At 27.5% G+C, this 24,119-nt stretch overlaps 3 protein-coding genes and 1 pseudogene across 3 annotated transcripts in view; 1 reads left to right on the top strand and 3 right to left on the bottom strand.

Moving 5' to 3' along the window:
* Nucleotides 1-4: 4 nt before the first annotated feature.
* On the bottom strand, nt 5-2,116 carry LOC113371010 (annotated as a pseudogene).
* A 135-nt stretch (nt 2,117-2,251) lies between these two features.
* Nucleotides 2,252-4,202, top strand: LOC113370616 (rab-like protein 3). The gene is made up of 5 exons (XM_026611313.1): nt 2,252-2,357; nt 2,901-3,110; nt 3,352-3,497; nt 3,566-3,647; nt 3,922-4,202. The coding sequence occupies exons 1-5, from the start codon at nt 2,306-2,308 to the stop codon at nt 4,182-4,184; spliced, it is 753 nt and encodes a 250-aa protein (XP_026467098.1). The 5' UTR covers nt 2,252-2,305; the 3' UTR covers nt 4,185-4,202.
* Nucleotides 4,203-4,302: 100 nt separating this feature from the next.
* LOC113371011 lies at nt 4,303-5,436 on the bottom strand. Its single transcript, XM_026611664.1, has 5 exons — nt 5,432-5,436; nt 5,307-5,387; nt 5,043-5,248; nt 4,580-4,653; nt 4,303-4,518 (listed from the first exon to the last, which is right to left on the bottom strand). The coding sequence occupies exons 1-5, from the start codon at nt 5,434-5,436 to the stop codon at nt 4,303-4,305; spliced, it is 582 nt and encodes a 193-aa protein (XP_026467449.1).
* Nucleotides 5,437-8,565: 3,129 nt separating this feature from the next.
* LOC113371012 (transient receptor potential-gamma protein) overlaps nt 8,566-24,119 on the bottom strand; it is a 228,335-nt gene continuing 212,781 nt past the window's right edge. Inside the window, exons 22-29 of the mRNA XM_026611666.1 lie at nt 22,796-22,923; nt 22,337-22,539; nt 22,072-22,170; nt 20,179-20,399; nt 18,422-18,552; nt 18,165-18,318; nt 9,773-10,061; nt 8,566-8,766 (exon numbers count right to left, since the gene is read on the bottom strand). Coding sequence (XP_026467451.1) covers nt 9,823-10,061; nt 18,165-18,318; nt 18,422-18,552; nt 20,179-20,399; nt 22,072-22,170; nt 22,337-22,539; nt 22,796-22,923 — 1,175 coding nt within the window. The 3' untranslated portion in view covers nt 8,566-8,766; nt 9,773-9,822. The remainder of the gene's footprint in view (nt 8,767-9,772; nt 10,062-18,164; nt 18,319-18,421; nt 18,553-20,178; nt 20,400-22,071; nt 22,171-22,336; nt 22,540-22,795; nt 22,924-24,119) is intronic.

Here is a 24,119-nt window from a genome sequence, read left to right on the forward strand (position 1 = left end):
ATATTTCATCGGTTACATCACTTAATTCTATCGTTTTACCTCCAACTGTTACTGTGGGTATGTTATCATCTGATTCTGAATCCATTGTGCCAACGTCAGCTGAAAATACATAAAGCATAAAAATGCCATTTATAAAAATAGTTTACGAATTATTTCAATAAAAAACAGCTTACGGATAAATGTGTTATCGATATCTTTATATTCAGATTCATCAGCACTTGAATCTGATGATTCATTGTTAACTCCAAGTCCTTTAACAGCATTCTCTGTTGCATTTCCTAAAAATATTTGAAACTTTTTAGTTGGTGATTTGTATATTCCTCTAATTTTGGAAATAATTCTACTAGATTAAAAAAAAAGATCTTCTAAATATTAGTATCTAATATATAACGAAGCATTACTATTAATTTAAAATATATAATAAAACTTTGTGCAAATGTAGTATTGTCTTATAATTTATGTACCTGAGCCATTTCCACTTTGTTTTTCATGTTGCAACAGTACGGACATAATATCATTTTCAACCTTCTTAGCTGCTTTCGCATTATTTGTAGCAATATTCACCGGTTCTGGAGCAACTTCTGGTAGTTTTTCAGCCTAAAGAAAAGTAATGGGTTGAAATAATTGCAAACAAGAATTATATTTCTCCACATTTCAAGCCATTTTCAATATTTTCAATAAATATAAACATATGATATGAAGTTATAACTAAGAAATTATAGGTCAGTATCTTAGATAAAAGAGATAAGGTAATGGTAGTATATCCATTACTAATTATATAATAAATTTGAATAATTAATTACATATCAATTATACCTGTGCGCTTACAACAGTACTTTCAGTCATCCATATTGGGCGATCCTTTCTAGCTGCTGTATTAGTATCTACAACATTATCTCCAATACTAATATCAACACGAGCTTCTTCAACAGCAAAACCAAGACCTCTAGTTGCTTCTCCTGACCAAGGTTCTCCTGCATTTCGGTCAGATGGGTGTGTTGAAGTTATACTGAAAATTGATTGACAATTACAATAGCAACACATATATCTGGACAATAATTTGTTGTACACAATACCCTCTAATAGTATTTATATCAACTGGCTCAGGTTCCAATATTTCAGGCGCAAGTTTCAGTCCCTCAACTTGTCTTAGTAACATATATAAGGGTTCTAATTGTTCATTGAACTTTGCCAATAGAAGTCTTGAATCTTTTTTGGAAGTGCTGATAAATCTTCTTCAACTGCACTGTTACAAAATGTGCAGCAAATTCTGAGGTTGCAAAGTTAAAAAGTTGATCTGCCTAAATCAAAGCCATATTAAAATACATTGAAATGAGGAGAATGATACTGAATGTGTTACCTCTAAGTCTGTGAATGTTTTGTCACAACCAAGACATTTAAAGCTAGCACGACTTGTGGCATCTCTTTCTTCAGTTTCCATTCTCTTTCTCATTAAATCTAATTTGTATTTTACAACATTCACAAATGTTTTATAATTGATAAAATAATAATTCACTTTTTGAGCTTTTCCATCAATCCCTATGTAAAAAAAAACAAAATTAAGTACTGGTATATAAGTGAAATAATTGTTATTCAGTGTAAAGTGCAATAAATATTACTCAACAATTCAACTTTCATATAATAATACTTTAAAAGCATAATATAAAGTCTCCAATTTATAGAATGATATCAGAAAGCATTAAAATTACAAAATTTAAATTCATATGATATTCAAAAAACGCTGTTCTATGGCCAACAAGCTTAATTCACATGCATAATAATAAATTAGAATAGAACCTGTTTCCATTTTTAACCGAACTTGTATAAATTTGTCTGATTTTAGAGTGGCGATACGAGCTCTTAACATTTTTCTTTCAAACTTGAGTAATTCACATATGTCATCTTCTTTCATACCTAACAGATTAATAAGTCAGTTAATTATGTAAATAAAATATTGATTATAGTTTAATTTATTACTTAATTATGGTACTAACAGGATTTCGCACAAGCATATCAATTATAGGGCATCTTCAATACTGTAAAACCCGCGTACTACCAGTCTTGCCAACTGCTTTAGGCTGCTTGGTACTTCAGTAACATAACGTTCCTCTGACATATTTATATTTATATATGTGTCAATAAAAATAAATTCTATACAAGTTTTAACATATCAGACCTTGCCCTGAAAATAAAATTGTGTTAATGGTGAAAAAATCGTTTCTGAAGATGTATATGATGCATTAGATTACTTCTAAAACTTCATCACAATAATAGTAATTAAACTCACAAATACTTTAATTATTTCATGCCAATGGCTGCAATTAATAAAGTCAAGGTAATTGTAGCTGGAGATTCAGGTGAGTAAAAAATATTCATTATAAAAACGGTCTTTATATTTACAAGCACTTTAAAATAAACTCAACGTATTATAAATTAAGACAGCAGCATAGGTTAGAAGTGAATCAAAAGTGTAATGTCAAAATACAAGGTAGCCAATGACATAAATTACATAGTACCAACTGCGCAAAGTGAACGTTATATTTGAATGCTATTAATGTAGACCTACTCTTTTACTGATCTTTAATAATTAAATTTGAAACTGAATTTAAAATAACACTACGAACTGATGACTTTTTAATTTATTGTCATACATTTTCCTATTTTTTTTTTCTTAATTTCTTTAATTGTGAATCATTTCATTGCATAATGCAAGATAAAACAGTTGCAAATTCAAAATGCTTGGTATTTTTTATGGGTAATAGCAATAATATACTAAAGAAACTGGAAAATGTTATGTAGATAAAATGAAATGAACAGTTATATAACTATTATAAATTTTACATATATAGGCACATAGAACGGGGATTTTTATCATATATAAAAATAGAGTTTGTTTATAGGTGTGGGTAAATCATCTTTAACTCATTTGATTACTCAAGGTGAGCCTTTGATCTCACCTGGCTGGACCATTGGATGCTCTCTAGAAGTGAAACTACATGAATACAAAGAGGGTACACAAGCCCAAAGCACATTTTTTGTAGAGTTGTGGGATATAGGCGGATCAATAAGCCATAAAAATACAAGAGATGTATTCTATCAACCAACTCATGGTTTGTACAATTAATAATATGTACCACCTTTACAAAAACATTTTTTAACTTCCAATTAGAAAAGTTTGCCTTTTACCAGAGTAGATAACAGTATGTGCTGGTGTCTATTTGAATGTAAATTTCGGCTCTTGGCATTTTCTCAAAAATAGCTTCATCAATTTCAGGATTATATATTGCTATAATTATCATTCTTTTTAATTAAAGTTCCATTTATAAAAGTTGTGTATGTCTTCTATTTCAGGTATCATACTTGTGCACGATCTTACTAACCGAAAAAGTGAACAAAATTTACAGAAGTGGTTGTCAGAAATTTTAAACAAGGAAGCTAATTTAGGGAAAAGTGCATCAGAAGACTATGATCCAGAACAATTCATCGGTTCAAATCAGGTACATTTATTGCTTATAACATATTTTGAATACATGACAATCATTTTATATTTACATATGCATTCAAGATCCCAATTTTTGTTGTCGGGACTAAGTTAGATCTAGCAGAAGAAAAACATAAGGCTAAAATAAAATCAATCAGTAATATAGGTATGTATCATTCAAAATGTTATTACAATTTTAAATCTATAAATGAATGCATGAAACAATTATTTTGAAAGTATATGGCATTTGTATTTATATTATTATTATTATTACAAATGAGCATGAATCAAATTCATGAACATACTTGCATAAAAATATATAAATTGAATTGAATTATTAATGAAGTTGGCAGTGACTTTTCATATTATCATAGTAACATATCATCAAAATGGTTTGTTTTTATATTAATTGATTTATTTTCTCTGAAACTACTCTACAGCGGATCAATGTGGGGCTGATGAGATTCATGTGAATTGTCATCAAAGTAAAAGTTTGGCAGCTGGTTCTACTACAGCCGTTAAATTAAGCAGATTTTTTGATAAAGTTATAGAACGTCGTTATTACAGCCGTGATGCTATCAACAGAAAAAAAATGTTTGCAGTGACACCAATTGTCGATCGAACAGCTGGAGCTTATTCTCCAATAACAATGGAACAAGGTTATCACAATCCTTTAACACCAAAATTTTATCATATGGAATAAGGATATAGTAAAATCATAATTTAGTATATGTACATACATGCAAATATTTATATATAAACATATAATTGAATATATATTTATATATTATATAGAGATGTTATATTAAAATAAGATGAATCTAACAAGGCCTTTCCATTTTTTTCCACCAAGTATATTTATAATGATATTTTTGTATTTCAATACCTCCTCTTGGAATAGGAACCATAGATTTTCCTAGCATTCCATGAGATAAAGGGGGTTCCACCAAATATGCTGGAAAACAATCTAAAGATTCCCACTCACAATTTGGTGGAAGTATCAAATGTTTCCAGCCCGTGCGATGTAGCATATTTACCTACAACAAAATTAAGTTATTTATTAAACATTAAGCATAGTTTGATGTTCTGATCATGTACCTTCTTGCTATCTTTGAAAATAAATATTTCCAATATCGCTCCAGGTTTTAAAGTATCTGATATTATAAACTTGCCTAGAAAATTTGTAAAGTGGTTAGTAAATATTGTTTTTTATATTTAATAAAAGCTAATAAATTATAATTATTTGAAATTGAAATAAATTGTATGATATATGAAAATTATACAGAAATTATTTCGGACTCAAAATTCTTTGATATTTATATACATTATTGTAAATCTTCATATGGCATGCATGAAGTCATAAGAAGTAAATAAAACTATAAAAAATATAGTTTATATAAAATAATAATGACAATAAAAATTATCAATGAATAGAATATAATGCAAAATGAATCAAAAGAGAATCAATGCAAACAGAATCAATGAATAGAATGCAAGTTAATTGTAGAATGAATTAATATTGCTATTGATTAATGGAAATAAAATTGCAAACAAAAAATACCTTCCGCTGAGCTGTATTGGATATGTAAATTTGATTTTTCAAAGATCATCAGTACAGTATCATTTATTTTTTCGTTTACTTCTAATTTGAGACATATTTCAGCTTTCTCTGCCCAAGGAAATAAATTTGAATGTTGTATTTGCCCCCAAAGAGTTTTATAGCATAGAAAATGTATAATATTTAAATGATCCAATATTTCATGTACTCTGAAATAGTAAGAATTAATCATGTATATTATAACAAAATATATTGATATTTTATTACCTTGAAACTAATGAGTTCAAACTATTAATGAATGCTTCACTTTGTAAGCACTGTTTTTTACGATTATCATTGTAAAAACATCTGTATATTAAAATGATGAATAAAACCACAAATAAACATAAAACTGCATGTTTAAAGTATAATCGCATGTTATTTTTATGTATAAATAAAGTTTTATGAATTCACTTCAGTTTATAAAGTAATATTGCATTTATAAAGGTAATCCATAGTTATTCAAACATGCTGGCAAGATTAGTTACTTTATTATTATTTTTACCCTTATTTAAATTTCGTTTCTTAATAACACTTGACACATTGTGCAACAATAACAATAATGACAGCCAAACTGTCAAAAAGTAACTACCATAGGCAGCCAGTAATAACTTTTCATAGATTGAGTGATTTCAAGACATTCCATAGAGACTTCTTTAAAAAGATTGGACATTATGTTCGGATCTATACTAGCGCCGCCAGCGGAATTAATATGAACTTGTCTAGTTGCGTACAATACATGAATTTAAATAAATAAATTGTATGAAAATTTATATAATTTATCACGTTTTGGAGATAAAAAATGTCCCTATTGACTCATTTAAAAATATTAATTAATATTTAAGAAATATACTAGAGATAGTCTATTGGAGATAGTTTTTCATTAAGATGGAATACTCAAAATCAATATTAACCTGTTGCATATTTTTAAAATAATAGCGCATCATTAGTTTTACTAGCTTTTTTGTTCGTTTTTTTTTCATTTATTACTTTTCAGTGTTATTGATTATTTAGAATTGAATAGTTCGTATTTATAATAATATTTTTTCGATTGTATTTTTAAGTCCTCTTGGGGCTACCCTATGGACTTTATAATAATAAGATAAAAAATAAATAATTGATGCTGCAACTTGGTTCATACATATTTCTTTTAGTATTACATTAGATAGATCTAGTTTTGCAATGAATAAAGTTGTTCTTATTCTTCTTTATCAAATAAAAGCGGACGAAAACAATTTCAACTCTGTACTGAGCGATTGCTTATTGAATAATTTCACAAAATAATAACGATATTACATATTTATTTAAAATACATATTGCCATAAAGTAAACATTTTATGCCGTTCTAACAATTTTAATAGCATGAGCGTATGACTATAATCAATAAAGTAATATTATCTTCTAGGAATAAATCACAATAAATCAATCAAACAATTTAAAAAGTTAAACATAAATAGAAATTATTTATAAGCGTATTTAATTTCGATTTAATTTTCTGCAATTTAATGAATATATTGAGTTCTTCAAAATATACAAATTAAGTAATTAAGTCCATTCATGATGACAAGTAATAAGGCCCCCAATATTCATTAAAGTTATCGTGCCTAATTAATAACCACTAAACCATAATAAATGATATTTTCAAATTACTATCGTGATTATTTGCATATTATATGAAATTACAATAGCACAAATTTTATTACATTTTGATGTTTGTTAAATCAATTTACGGTATTGAAATTCTCATGCCTTTGATATTATTATTACAAAAATAAATTAAATTTTATGATAGATTAAAATGATTTACTAAATGATTTTAACTTAAAATAGCAAGAATTGGTGCGATATCTTATTAATATCTAGTACATTTATCTTTATATTGTAGGAGTTGATATACAGCACTTGGTGATATTTTTATTATTCATTATAATATAGTTTTAATTCTTAGATTCAAAGATATGTTAACAATATATTGTTAATATGATGCCAACATACCTATTAATATGAAGTACAATCATCAAATCATTATACAATCAATATGGTAAAAGATTCAGATGAAATTTTTTTCAATGATATTAATTTAAGAATTAATTTAAGAAATAAGCGAGGTCTTGGCTTTCAATTTGCAATTTATTGAAAGGTAAGACAATTATATATAATATTAACAATTTATTTTACTATAGATATTAAAACCGTTCTCACACGAATTAACCAAATCAAAAAGGCCAATATAAAAGTATGTGATAATTGCCAGGATTTAAGGCAATATACAACATTACTTTGTAATGTAAGTATATTTTAAAGAAGAAGAAATATATTATGAATATACCAGATGTACTTTCAGGTGCGTAGAGCAAACCCTCTAAGCGATGTAATTTTATTTTAATTTGCTAATAAATTATAAAAGCATTAAATTTAGTATATATATAAAAAAAGAAAATATTTCAATACTGTCGATGTGGTTTGATTTCTTATTCATATTTATCAATTTTGTAATATAATTAAATTAATTTGGTATTATAAACGATTACACAGTTGCCAAATGCTGTTGAAACTTAATATTAATCTTAATAAAATTAATCCTAAAATTAAAGTAATAAAAATATGCATCATATTCATCCTAATAATAATTTTTACGTTTTTTTACTTAATTAAATGCCTTATGCCAACTTGTGTGAGAGCGGGTTAAGTGATATGGGGAACATGTACATGTAAGATTTTATTTCTAATTTCATACACTTTCTATCCAATATATTTGTTTTCATATTTCCATTTTTCTACAAAATAATATCATTTATAAACCGGTGATTCACTCTAATATAAACATTAGATTCTCTACAACAACACATATAGGGCTTTATATCCAACAACATTTATCGTTAAATACAAAATGGCAGATTTTATGTTATCATGCATAATAATAATTATTAATATTTGCAAAATTCAGAATTTTGCTTCATCTAAGTTCAAATTATTCATCCATAGGACGTACGATAAGTCATCCGTTACAATTTTGAATGACTTAAATATTGAATTAAATTCGAAATTTTTTCATAAATATGTAACGTAAGTAAAATAAATTTGTAACTTAAGTAAAAATATTCCATAAGTAAGGTGAAATATACAATTTATTTTTTCGATAATTGAATAAAAAATGAAAACAGAAGAATTTAAGTGTTAATAAATTGTTCACAACGTTTTCAAATTTATTCGCTTATTACTACATTTTATTTACTAAAGTAATATTTTTTACCGATATTTCAAAGGTTTTAATTGCTAAATGATTCACAATTAATGATTTTTTAAACAAAATTTTATATGTAATAAATGCCGAATTATATTTGAATTTTTTATTAAATAAAACTAATCCCGTATTTAGTTAACACGTGTTAACGTGTTAACCAGTACTGGTTAACACACTTAAAATTAATCCAAGCATATATTATACTATATTACTATATTTTATTTATATTTGTGCTATTGTTTTATTTATTACATTTATTTACTGACTTAATTTATTGGTTTGTTAATATCATTTTCAAAAATAGTCTGTCAGAATTATTATTACTATTGTTCTATTTTTTAGCGATTTTCTTGCCTGTAAAACGAAGATATATTTGTGGAATCAGCTCAAGCTCATTTGCTCATCTTGTTTTATCGTGTTTGTAAGCTAAGTTGCATGAAAAATCTGCTTAAAAGAAGTTAATTTATAATTACAAGGAATACAAGGAAATTTATCACAAACTGCCTCTTAGGACCACAAAATTAATTTACTAGAAATAAATATCTGTGTTGTGTTTCTGGTAATAATATCAATTGATGCTATTAATTGTGACTTTGAAAAAATATCAAATTTAGAGATATTAAATTATATTTGATATCATTTTTGGATATTAAATAATGCATCTCTTTATCATGCTACAAGTTGTTAAAAATAGTAATTTGATCAAATAGTAATTTATACAAATTAAATACCATCATTCATTTCATAAAATCATAAAATGTGTAATTAATTAATCATTTAAGCAATTGCTTTTGGCAGGAATATTTTTATCTCAATTTCACAATTTTATTGCAAGAAGATTTGTTTTAAAGATATAAGATAAAAATCGATATTTTTTCTGTCTACATCGGAAACATTACTCTGTAATAAATCATATTGCGATTTTTATAACTTCAACTAAAAAAGCTAATAATTGTCAAAGAATTTTCTTGTTAACCATCTTAAATGACTTGTACTGATACCATCTTTTTTATTTTGGTCATATACTTAGATAATGTATAATATTAGAGAAGTTTACGATATTGATGAAAAATACTGAATAATTTTTGGCAATTTAATTAACAAATTTTATCACAAAAGTAATAACTTTCATAGGCAATGAGTCTGTGTAACTAAATACTATATATGAAATAAATATAATAATCATATTTATATGAAATAAAACTAGCGACTTTCCTAGTTGGTTCTAGCAGCTTTCCAAGTACTTATAAAGAATATTACAATATTCAATAAATTTAGCTAATCAGACTTTTTAATGAAAATAGTTCAAATGATATTAATATTTATTATTATTGTCGTTTAAATTAAAAATAAAAGGTACAACATCTATTATCAAAATGCCAAAAATTAATCAGTATTTTTTTATCCAAATTTATTTTACTAAATTCGTATTAAAACAAGAATTCTATACCATATACTAGGTCAGGAAAGCGCAGTCGACGCAAAAACGACGGGCTTCCATCACAGCCATCCAGATGGTTGGTTGTGTCCATTAAGAGGAATGATACCGGGTAAATGGGGCAGTATCCTGGGTTGACCATTTCGATGGTTCTTTGCTGACGATACCAAAGGCAAGTTAGAGTCTTCAGATTCAGCCAAACCTGGAGTTTTGAGCAGAGGCTCACGAGAGCTTCCTTGAGCACTGCTGCTAGCCGCCACGCTTTCCTCGGTTGTTGATGGCGTTAGAGGAACACCAGATACTAAAAAATTTTTTTTATTAAAATTGATTAAATATTACAGGATATCTAAGAACCCAACGTCAACGATCGTAACTAATGAGAAAACAAATCTTTGTAGTGTGAAAATTATGATTTTTTCAGTGCAACCTATAATATTCGACTATTCGTAAAACTGTAAATATTTTTTGTTTTTTTTTGTTTTTTTTTTTTTTTTTTCAATTAATCTTTGGATCAGTAGACGCAAAAACATTGACACCTTTCTTCCAAGATTTCTAGAATTAAGACTATTTATTAAACCAAAAATTTAAAATTTTCAAAACTATTCGACCATGAAAGACCATCCTTTAAAAAAATGTAATAAAAGTTTATTGGCAAATTTCATCAAAAGTTCGCGCATTTAGTTAGGATTGTAAAATTGTTCAATAATTCATATTTCTATAATAATAAAATTGTTTAAAAAAATAAAAACTAAAAATGACATTTTTGCTATTTATTCATAATCCGTTCAAATGTTGGTTGTACAAGTAAGCTCTATGAAACTATTATTTGCTCTATGAAAGTATTTTATTTCTTGTGAAACTTGCCAACAATCTTTAGTGCATTTTTTTTAAACCTTCTTAAAATAAAGCAATTGTGACATTATTTTTGACTGTGGCCCTAGAAATGTTATTTACGGTTACAGACAGGGCCGGATTTAAAAATTTGGCGCCCTGGGGCACTGACAAAAATGCCGCCCTTCCCTAAATTTTTACTTAAATCAGTTTATATATATCATTTTTCTAGAATTAAAATAACTATTTGATTGCAGAACATTTATTACGCATTACATAGTGTAAATAGTGGTGCTTGGCATCGTGCCTCAAGATAAATTGCTGAAACCGTACCAAAAATTAATATTAAAAAAAAAAATTAAAGCGATCGGCCTGCCTTAGCAGACAAAATGAAGAAGCGCGTAAGCGCCGCCTCGCAGAATAACAGATAAATAATTTTACAGAACCCATAGAAATGTAACCAAAATTTATATTATTAAAATATCTGATAATTTGATGTGCATATGGCTAATGATCATTTTTGACCGCCAAATGTTTCTCTTTCAAATTTTTTTATTAGATCACCGAAACCGCTAGACCTGCCTCCCACAAATTTAATCAGTTCTCCATTTTGTCTCCATATATGTAAATTTCTTTTAATGATATTGGACGTTTCATTTCTCAAGAAATGAATTATTATTTTTGGCATTTTGGCCCGTATTTCCGAAACAGTTGGACCCGTCTTGGCCAATAACTAATCAGCACGTCTCGCTATCAATAGAAATCAAATTATACAAATAAAATTTAATTTTAATAAGTTTAATAAATGAAACTTAATAATTTTAAAAAATTTCGAAATATAAAAAAAAAGTTTTTTTAAAGTCAATGTTTATTATTTTCAATAAATTTTTATAAAATGTAATTTGTCGTAAGGCACAATGCCATGCGTCACTAATTTAATTTTTTTCTGCGCCATGAGCTTGGAAGTGCACAAATTTGTCATATTAAGATGGCTCGAGATCTGAAGAACATATTTTTCTTAATCTTTCAACTCACTTACGATCTTTATATTAGCCAAATTGCTAAATTTTGCTAATAAATTTGTATAATTTATTGTTAATTATATTTCTTGAAATTAAAAATGTTATTAAAAAAATGAGTTAATTATATGGTAAAGAATTTTCTTCTCACTATCTAAATTTTGCCGCCCCCAAAAATTTGCCGCCCTGGGCAGTGGCCCCGACTGCCCCTACTGTAAATCCAGCTCTGTGTATATAAGTATATATACATGTATAATAGAACACTTGAATAAATTAAAAATATATTTTGATATTAAAATTTAATTTCATCTTTAGTATATATAATTTCATACCAAGTATACAAATTTTTCATGTAGCCATTTTTTTTTATTTTCATGTAAATTACAATCTGTCTACGTAGAAAAACATTGAGTAATTAATTTGACAAATAACATAGAATTTCAAAAGGAAAACCCAGACACTGTCACTTTATATTAATGTACTAAATTATGACTTAATTAAAATTAGGTATATGTATCCATATAATCACTATAATTTTTCTAAAAATATTCAAAATCTTTTAAGACTGAATTTATTTGTTTATTTTCTTCAAAAATCCAATTGTAAATAAACAATGACAGGTTTTCTGTGATTTTGCCAACACTAGCGCTATCAATTGCCTAATACCCAAAACTATTTATTCATAAGATAACAACCAAAGATAAATGATTTTATCATAGATAACAATCTATGACAAAAATATAAGAATTGAATTTGAATTTGTAGGTAACGACATAAACGAATATGACCGATAACGATTTATATTGTTTTGGCGCCTTTTCGCCCCCATAAAAGCTGGCACAAACACCGTGTTAAGTCTTTTTGTGCTGGGACCTCGGGGTGACACTACGGTGAAAGGTAAGTCATTTATAATAATTAATATTATTCTAAAACTTTTTTCAAGTAGTTTCTAAAAAAAATCATATATTCAGTTTCTTGAATATATGATTTATGCATGGTGTTAGCTTGTGTTTTGATTTATTTAATTTTATTTAGTGAATTATAAATTTAAAAAAATGGGAACTGTTTATTATTTATATAAATCGATTTATGTTATTTTTTCTATTTCAAAATAATTTTTGCCAAAGAGTTGCTGTGCTGGCTTTGGAATAACTCTTCAGCCAAAATTATAATAAAATATAGAAAATAATGTAAATCAAATAATATAAATAAAAACGGTTTTCAATTTTTTTTAATTTTAATTCAATAAAAATAAATCAAATCAAAGCGCAAGTACATATATATATATAGGTATATATATATATATATATATATATACTAGCAAACCCGACAAATCCGTTTCGCACCAGATGTTTCGTGAGAAAGATAAGAAATATTTTGTTTGTTTTATATTTGAAAAGGAAAAATTTGATCAGGAAGAAAACCCGTTTATTTTATATATATAGAAGTAATCTATTTGCAATTATTTAAAACAATTATTGATTATTTTTAATACTCGAATTTTTAATTACGGTGCGTGAAGTTCCAGCAATTTGCATTAGGGCACGATGCCATGCCCCACTAATTTTCTTCGCTATAAACCTTGCGGAGCCCAAGACCTTTCCATGAATGCAAAATGTCGAATCGGTTCGTGCGTTCTGGATTATTTCGTCAGGAAGGAAAACCCGACTTATTTTTATATATATATAGAAGATATATATATATATATAGGTATATATATATAGGTATATATATAGGTATATATATATATAGGTATATATATATAGGTATATATATATATATATATATATATATATATAGATATGTATGTATATAGGTATGTATGTATATATGTATCTAATATATATTGTATATATTTTATATTATATAAATATAAATAATTCCAACTGTAGAATTTAGGTATGATTTTATGACATAAAATTCATTTTTATATAATTTATTTGAATATACATTTTGATTTAAATATTGAATTATTAAATGAAAAATAGAAATAAGAACATATGTAGTATATGTATAAATTTTATTAAGTCTTATAACATTAAACCATGAATATTGCATAATAATTGTACAAAATAATAATTTTAATAACAAAGTCAATAAAAATGAAAAAAAGGATTAGAATTAGAAAACTATTTCAACATTAAAATTTATATCTGAACTTATGTTGGAATTATTTACAATTGACTTGTTATAATTATTTAATGTAGTTGTTTAATTAATTTTTAATGTAGTTCGTTTCTTTTCAGATTTTATACAGTGCCAACAGTGTTATGTGCAGTGAATACTAACTTCGGAGGCTTATTGTGCATTAAACTTTTTTTGATATTAATTGTAACTTAGTTTATTTGATATAGTGTTAAAAGTAATTTTTTATTTACCATTTTGCGTTATTTCGAGTACATGGTCCACACTTTTTTTTTTTTTTTAATTTTCGAAAAACGAACGAATCGTATTATGATGAAAATTGCGCGTTTGAAGCTACGTTCCTGCCGCCTACCCCCCACGGCAGGTCCAAGTAGTCGGGTTTCACATTAAAATTTAATTTATTAATTGATTAATTTTTGTTTTATATCTCTGCCTGTATGGACCCCTGCGTTGTTTTCCCAGAAGCAACGCAACCCCATGCACTTAATTTAATAATTAATATTATTTATGCCATTATTTTTATAATTATTATTAATTTTTTTTTTTTTTTTTGCTAAGTGGCCCATGGAAAAAGTAACTTTTTTTTAGATTTTTAACATTCAGTTATATTTTTTTTTAAAAGTTAATTTGATTACTTTTCGTGCCGTAATGTAATGAACACAATTTCATGAATTAACTTTACTTTTACTGGTCGCACAATGAGTCTCCTGGTGGAGGAATGCTGAATTTATAAGTGGTTGAACTTGGCAATGTTCGTGAGATGGTACGAAACTCTGAGCTATGTACAAATCTTTTTAATATTGATAGAATTAAATAAAATTTTAATTTTAGGTTGAACACAGAAGTTACCAGAGAAAAAGATCCTAAAACACTATTACTAAACGTTTACCAGGACGTTAGTGATTACCAGTGTACAGGAGTAGGATGGGCCAGGAGCGCACAAGACCAGAAGAACGTTTGTATATTCAGATAAGTAACTAAGAAGATCACTTTAGTAAGTAGGATGGACCACTTTACGACCAGTAGAACGTTATATTAAGATAAGTATCTTACTTGCTAAGATAGACATAAGATATTAGTTTTTTGCGATCATTTTCTATATTATTTTGTTATATTAAGATATGTATCTTACTTGCTAAGATATCATAAGATATTTTTTTTTGCGATCATTTTCTATATTATTATATTATTTCATCGGGGCCCCATTTACGTTTTCATTCTTTATATTTGATTCGTGGACGGATTTATATACATATTATAAATAAGATATATTTTGGGCAAAATCGTGTTAATACAGTGCCAGACAGTGTTGTGTACAATGATATATCGTGATATATACAGTGCAAAACCTTAATATTTACAATTCAAGATCAAGATATAATTCAAGATCAAGATACATACAGTGAAACATCAACATCAAGATCCATACGAGATGAAGATACATACAAGATTAGAATAACCAGAAAATTGACTACAAAATTGGAGGACGTACACATGGATGTATTATTAAGTTAAAATTAGGCTTAGAATACATTAGGCTAGTTTACTATTTTTTATTTTAAAAATGGGTGGGGAAGACGGCAAGGACCTTCCAGTTTGCATAGATTTCGCGTTTTTTCACAATTATTTAAAATTAATTCATATAACAATACTTAATACACAAATTTATGAACTTTATAAGTGCATTCCTCTTTAAGCTTCATAGTGCTGGGAACCTATGAAGTTAAAGTATTTACATGGTGGATCTTAGGGGGGTACATCATGTAAATACTTTTTTTTTTCTTTCTTTTTTTTCTATTTTTTTCTCTTAATTACAAAATTACCATAGTCCATTACAATTTTACCTTTAATTTCTAACAAGTTCTTGCCGTCTACGGTTTTTTTTCTAAAGAAGATCTTCACATACATTCAATCATTTCGTGGGGTATTTTTCATGTTATATTCGTATCATTTAAGTTAGGTTTAGTAAATTAGTTTAGTTAATTAATTTAAGTTATTTTGTAAGTGGACTAGGGCTGTACTCAATTTGTACGGCGACACCACATAAAAAAAACGCGCCTGGCAACTATACCTCCTGGGTGGTGTGGAAAATAGTTGCATCTTAGCTATAAATATAATAATTATCAATTTAATTATTTTATTAGTTATATTTATTTAATGTATAAATGTGTAATAAAAAATGTAAAATACGCTGATGTTAAATGTCCAAATATTCAATATAATACAACTTTTAAAATAATCTTTGTTTTTCAATCTGAAAATCTCCAACTTTTTTCGGGTAAGATTATTATTTAATAAATAATTTAATTTTATAAACTATATTACGTTTTGAACAAGTGTATGGTTTGGATAATAATATTATGTTATTATGGATTATAATATTATGTCCAATTGTATTTTTCCCTCATTTTTTTTTATTTTGAATTTTTATTTTACTAATATTATATAGAATTACTTACTAATATACTATAGAATTACTAATATTATATATAGAACTAACCTGATTTTTAGTACTTGTAATATATGATACTATTAGTAATAGGAATATTATAATTGGACAAAATATTTTAATTCATAATATGATAATATTATTGATTTTGCAATTTTTTGTCATAAAATATTGGTTCGATACCATAAAAATATCAGCATCATATCATCAAAAGTATTTGCCATAGTAACCGGTATTATTATTTTTGGCATTTTGTCCCGTATTTCCAAAACATTTGGACCTGTCTTGGCAAATAACTAATCAGCACGTCTCGCTATCAATAGAAATCGAATTATTCAAATAAAATTTAATTTTAATAAATTTAATGAATAAAACTCAATAATTTTCAAAAAAATTCGAAATATAAAAAAAGTTTTTTTAAATTCAATTTTTATCATTTTTCAAAAAATTTTGAAGCTTTTTATAAAATGTAATTTTCAGTACGGAAAGTTTCAGTAACTTGCCGTAAGAAACATAATTAATTTTTTTCGGCGCTATGAGCTTGTAAGTGCACAAATTCGTCATCTTAAGAGGGCTCGAGATCTGAACAACATATTTTACTTAACCTTTCAACTCACTTACAAATCTTTAGATTAGCCAAATTGCCAAATTTTGCATTGCATTTGTATAATGTTTTGTTAATTATATTTCTTGAAATTAAAAATGCTATTAAAAAAAGGAGTTAATTATATGGTATAGAATTTTCTTCTCACTATTGGATATCCAAATTTTGCCGCCCCCGAAAATTTGCCGCCCTGGGCAGTAGCCCCGACTGCCCCTACTGTAAATCCAGCACTGGTTACAGATCCAAAGTTTAAAAGAACAAAATTAATAGTAATTAACCATAATTACCGAAAAATGGTCACAATCTTACTAAAGCTCTAGATTGCACTTAAAAGCTCATAACTTCCAAACTACATGCATTATTAACTTTCCTTAAGTAAGTTATAGTAATCGCAAAAAGATCGAAAATAAATTAGAAATAAATTTTTTATATATCTTCACATTTTAGAGGTTTCTGAACATATTGACATACCTTAGAAAAAATGCATGTATGCGTGTGTGTGCTCGGATACAAGTTTTCATCGACGATTTCGGGAACACTATTCAACCGAATTTAATTATTCAAAACACATTCGATTTGTATTGATAAGGAGACGTGCTGATTACTTTTTGATAAATGCAGGTCTAGCAGTTTCGAAGATACGGGGCAAAAAGTTACAAAAACGGTAATTCAAAAAACATTAGACTTGTATCGACAAAATTAAGAAATGATTAAATTTTTGGGAAGGTTTTGAAGATCTAGTGAAAAAAGTAAAAATAAATGCCATTTGGCGGTCAAAAATGATGATTAACATATGTACATCAAATTATCAAATATTTTATGAAGATTTTAATAATACGTATAAATTTTGTTTACATTTCTATGGGTTCCGTATCATCTTTTGTCCGTTATATGATTAGACATATGTACATCAAATTATCAAATATTTTATAAAGATTTTAATAATACGTATAAATTTTGTTTACATTTCTCTGGGTTCCGTAACATCTTTTGTCCGTTAGACTGCGACTTTCGTCTCTATGAAGATATCTTTCAATGCAGCGCGATTGTTTTGAAAAAAAGTTCAAAATTTCCAAAATATTTCAAAATACGAAAACGATTTTTTTTTCATAAAAGTCATTTTTTTTAATTTAAAATTTCTCAAAAATCTATTTCTTTCAAAGTTTAAAAAAAAGTTAATCGTTTTAAAAAAAATAATAATTTTTGTTACGGAAAGTTACAGCAATTTGCTTTAAGGCACGATGCCATACACCACTAGTTTTGCAATTTTTTCATAATAGTTACGACTCATACTATCACCTCGATACGGCTTGACGTTGAGTTCTGGAACACCATGTATATATTTGGGTATTATACCTGTTCCCACAGGGGTATCTTGCTGACTCTGTTGACTATGTTGACTTTGGGTGTGTTCATGACGTTGTGGCCGGCAGGTTGTTTCAGTGCCAGAAACCGCGGGTGGCCCTCGGGACGGTACCGACGACGCTCGTTCTAACATCTGAATACGTGACTAAAAATGAAAAAAAAAATCATGATATGACATTCCTATATAATTTGTTGTAATACTCTATAGTCTATAGATACCAATGTGTATGAATATTATAAGATCTTACTTTAGTGTGCTTTCCTAAAGATAAAACTGGCGCAGGAACCACAGCTCTGCTACCGGTGAGAGCTGTTACATTCCGGGAATTAGAAAATTTCTTCCGTTTTCGGCGGAGAACTGCTAACGCACCCAGGGCTCCTGAAAATGAATATTTAGGATTATTATTAAAATATCTAATTTATTCTTTAATAATCAAATTGAATTATTTCACGAAATATGGGAAATCCTATATACATTATACATTTCAATACTTTGCACAATCATCTCAGAAAAAAATTGACCTTAAAACTTTCGCTAATTGTTATGTATTTTTGTTAAATTCACATTAATCATAATAATTATGATTATTCATATTAAATTTATCACTGTTTTCAAAATACTATTAGCCGTTATAAAATCTTTTGCCCTACCTTTCCTTTCCTCCAACTGCAACGTAGTTATTATTTCGTATTGTAAATTTTTCAGAAAATTTTAATTAATATGTGTTTTTCTACTTTTACTTATTATGATTTGCCGTCACTACTAGTAATTTTTCTTATGTGTGAGTGATTTTCTGAAGTGATATGCATGATTTTATTTTCCATAAATAATTTTAGAAAGCACAACATTTTACTTCTGTATAAAGAAACACCTATTCTGTGAAATTTATTTATTTCAACATCTAAAAAATATCTTCCAATATATTCCAATCATTCGTAAGTAGGGTTTGTCAGTTTTCAAAAACCTGTTTTTTGGCAAAAATTATGGAATTCGAAAACCGGTTTTTTAGTGAAAAAAGTCGGTTTTCACTGTATAAATGGAAAATGACAAATATATGCCAAATATAAAAGATAGATGAAAGCGTTTTGATTCTTGAAATCATATGGTTTAAATAGCATTTGATATGTTATCAGTCTGCAATTGTTCCCAGAAAGGTTTTGATATATTAATTTAGATTGCTATCCGGTGTATATATTAATTTAAATCATTGTGACTTCTTCTTGAAGAAGTAACTTCCTCTACTCAAACTTAAAAAAAAAGTTTTAAACCCCAGAAGCTACAAATGAAAAAACAAAAAACTTAATATTATTATATCAGGCTCCAAAAACAATTAAGCATAATTTGGTCGTATGAGAGTATTTTCTATTTCAGGTAATTTTGTGAGTAAACAAAGGACACGTCTAAGTAGCAATTCGATAGACGTTCTCAATTTTCTTAAATCATATTTTAAAACAAAAAAAACAATTAGAATGTTTAAAATTAATTAATTAAAATTGCTCGAAACATGCGAGTTAATTGTTTTTAAAACTAAAATTGATATTAACAAGTATGTATCAACATGTATCTAATAATTTTTTATTTATTTTTTCAATTTTATGAATGTTTTTTGTTTAAAAATGTATTATTTTTATTTATTCGAAAACTTCCTTTCACTATCATAAAAATATTTTCATTCTCATATGTGAAAATGATGCATGAATAACGAATAATTATTTTCAAAGTTATTAAATCAAGATAATCTATTATTTTTTAGTTCTACCAATTAAAATTAAAATAATTTTGTTTACTATCCATAAAATTGAACAATAAATAAATTTAGTCAAACACTGCTCTAAATCACATTAAATTTGCGGATACATTACAGAATATTCGAGCAAAAATTTATTTTTTATATAAAATTCTAAAACCGGCTAAAACCGGTTTTTAGTAAAATTAAAATTCGAAAACCGGTTTTCTGAAATGTCGGTTTTTGTATAAACCCTATTCGTAAGTTGTGATTATTACCATGGGCTTGTGCAGACGTTGATCCTTCAGGAGCGCCAGGTTGCCCTGTTGATCTCTCCAAGCTTCTGTTCGAATCCGTCGCAGATTCTGTAGGAGCATCGTCGCTGCCTGGACTATTGCTAAATCTATCAGCCGATTCTTGAGTCCCATTGCTGACAGTCATATTCCCAGAAGATTGACTGACGACGGCTGTCGATGCGCGGCAAACGGAATCTTCCGACCTAAAATTATTTATTTAAAATTACAATTCATAAATGATTCATTAAATTTAACACTAAACCTACAAAGTACCAGTCAAATTGCCTGTTTGCATATTTTTTGCAAAACTACATATTTTTAAACATTATAATACTGTTACCAAACTACTTGATAATTCTTGAAATATTTTTTTTTATTTGCATAGAAATATTGCCGATCAAAATAATACATACTTTTTAAGACAATATGCTGGGTGTAAATGCATTTAAGAGATTATCTCCTATGAGATATCTCTTTTTCTAAATTTTTTGACATTTTATTTCAGATCGTATGGCCATTTTTTTCAATCTTCGAGTAGGAGATTCCTCGTTTAATTCTTTTAGATATTTATTTGGGTAACCTGGTAATTTTTCGTGGTATTTTTTTATTCTTGGAATATGGATGTAATATTTTTTTCACTCTTGAAAAAAAAAGCTCTGTTGCCAAGCTATCCACTCAATATAACCGCGAGCAGTAGCAATAGCTATACAAGAATTGTAGATAGGTTTGGTGTTAATATAAAAGACCCGTTTTAAATTCGTTTTTCAAGAAATTTAATATAAATAAAAGTTTAATACCTATTAGTAAGCATTTAAATGTTAATAGAGTAGAGTTGTACTAATTTTAAAAAATTTATAATTATGAGCGATTTTTTTAGATATATACCTAGGAGGCGTCCATTAATTACGTTAGCAAGTTTTTAAAGATTTTTGAATACTACCTCCCCCTTGGTAATATATGGTTATATTCAAAATTATCCCCCTCCCCCACAAAACATAACGTGTATTTTTAGTTACGCAAAAAACTGTAAAATTTTTGAATTTTTTTTGAAAATGTTTGAACTTAAAAAAAATAGTTAAAAAATAAATACACGTGATGTGTTACTATACCCATGCCTCCCCCACGTGATATTTTGCGATTTTTTGTCAAACCCTCCTCCCCCTAAAATCCTCACGTGATTAATTGACGCTCCCCTACATATCATACAGACTGAACTACTTAATGATATAATAAAGACTTAAATTTAATTATCAATTAAAAATTTAAATTTGGATTAACTTCGATTTAGAATTCAATAAAGGTCTCTAATATGCACAACTATACATTTAAAACGTAGAAATATTTTTGGTCTAAATTTTTAGTCGTTATATGAAGTAAGTTATTTTTAAAATATGTATATACAATTTACATATAATGAATGTAAGCTAATGGAATTTGAAGATAAGACCAATAATAACAATTTATTTATTCGACACATCAAATTTTATTTATATTGAATGAATAATTATGAACTTTAGTCTTACTTCTAAATTATCTACTACCTGTTCTTCTAAGGGAGCCACTAATCACGTGATAGATTTTTAAGGAATTTTGGACTCCCTTCCATTAGTAATACGTGGATATTTAAAATTAGTCGTCCCACCATTACGTCCTACACCATTACGTGTATTTTTTGTACTTGCAACAAATTGTAAAATTTTTGAAATTATCTGGAAAAATCTCGGATTATATCTTACTACTTCCCCCAGGTGATATTTTGTAAATTCTTATCAAGCCTTTCCCCCCTTTTAAGAATAGCGAGATTAATGGATGGATTAACTTTCTAGGCTAAAATAAAAATAAAAAAATAAATTGGAAAAATATAACAAAAATAACCTTGATCTACTGATGAGTCGACTAACTCGACCGGATTTTGCAGCTTCTATAAGTGTGCCCCAGCGTCGCTTATGTGAACTGCTTCTCTTCATATGAAACCTGGACATAAAAGAGATTTTTTTTATTATTTTATAAAATATACATATTTGTACAATTAATTATTATAAAAATTATTTGTCTCCAAAGATAAATTTCCTCCATATAATAAGGTAGTTAAAGAATTTATAGACAAAAATAAATTCATAGTATTATAATTATATCTTGCCTTGGTGCCAATCTTCCAAATCCCCTTTGGTGAGTGTCACCAAATGGTGATGGCCCAACGGGCATTTGTGCTTGAGAGTGCGAATGCGAATGTGTGAGTTGGTGCAATTTTCTTGGAGTACCACCTCCGTTTCCTCCAGTAAAAATTCCAGTAAGCGTAGAACCAAAATCTTGTGATTGACTATGATCGTGCTGGGCCGATTGCTATAATAGACATATTATTTTAATATGACAGATAAAAATCCCGAATTTATGTAATATTATGTACTTTTATTTGTAACAAAAACTTTCTAAATCTGAAAATCTGAATCTGAAAATCAAATTTAAACCTTTCCAATAACTAACGAGATATAAATAAGATAATTATAACTTTTCATTCAAAATTACGATTTTGTCAAACACCAAAGCTAAACATACTACAGCATTGTATGCTAATATTATTAATACACTAAACCCCAACCTGCTGTAGCGATGCTATGAATTCTGCAACCGGTGGCAAAGTGTGGGTGCTTCCCGTTGGGGGAGGTGCAATATTAAATCCTTTCATGAGGCGACGTTCCTTTTGACGATTCTTCTTACCACCAGAACCTATGAAAAGAATGTTTACAAGTCGCAATAAAATACATCTCAGAGTCAAAGTAAATGCATCTCAGAATAAACTTATTGTGATTACATGTTATACGAATTTTTGCTTTTAGAAACAATATTATATTAAAAAATTGAAGTACTAGTATCGCCAAATGATACCACAATAGATACTTAGCTTTACCTAATAATATATCAATAATACAAATTCATACAAAATGATAGGGTAGAGTAAAGCACAAAGGACCAATTTGACTATCATTATGTAAACTAAAAAATATCACTATGTAAAACAAATGGAGTACATCACAACACGTATCAAACAAGAAACTATGAAACTATGCCCGGTAAGCTTTTTTAGCTAATTATACAAATACGTTTTTTTAACATATTTTGATAAAACTTGTCATATGTCCCTTTTTAACCCATAGATAGCGTAAATAAGGACTGCTAGAGGACAAATATTATTGGGGCCTTATTTTTAAATTTAAAGCGATTTTACGAAATAATAGCTACATTTTTTAACCAATGTAAAATACAAATTTTATGGGTACATTTTTTACAAAGATCACACTGTACATAACTTTGATCCGGGTTTTCGCAAGAAATATTCATTCAGCAGAGTTCGATTAACTATTAATTGAATTCATCTCTTGCAAAATGGCGTTTTAAACTAAATTTACTTTTTCATTTACTATTTATATTGTATATAACTTTATCAGTATAAAGATTCGGTTAGTACTTTTTTCCACCCCACCCATATGTAAGCTTTATAGAGGCTATATGGAAAAATTTGAATCTAACTTAAAAAAGAAACATATCTGGTACAACTTCAGGTATCATAAACTAAAGAATAGTGTTCAAAGCATAAAAAATACGAACGAAAAAAATATTTATGTTTTGAATATTGATACCGTTCATCTCTTGATACCGACGTTGTAAGAATTAAGGTGTAACCTTTGTTGTCCTCTACTTCAAAATAGCATCGTTAACAAATTTTTAACTTTACTTGTTTTTGAGATAATGGTGGTGGTTCTTTTTAACCGCAGACTTTCAAGCCTTGCATTACCCTATATAAATCAAGCTTTTTGAATCAACTCCGTAAATTTTTGTATTTGTAGAAGATATTAAATATGAGTAAAGTTGTATAAGAGACAGTTTTATAATGGAATATTTTTCTGTTTTTTTTTGTTTTTTTT

The sequence above is a fragment of the Ctenocephalides felis genome, unplaced genomic scaffold, assembly GCF_003426905.1.
Source record: "Ctenocephalides felis isolate EL2017-DRISC unplaced genomic scaffold, ASM342690v1 CF-g0.4_SCAFFOLD_01492, whole genome shotgun sequence".
NCBI lineage: Eukaryota > Metazoa > Arthropoda > Insecta > Siphonaptera > Pulicidae > Ctenocephalides > Ctenocephalides felis.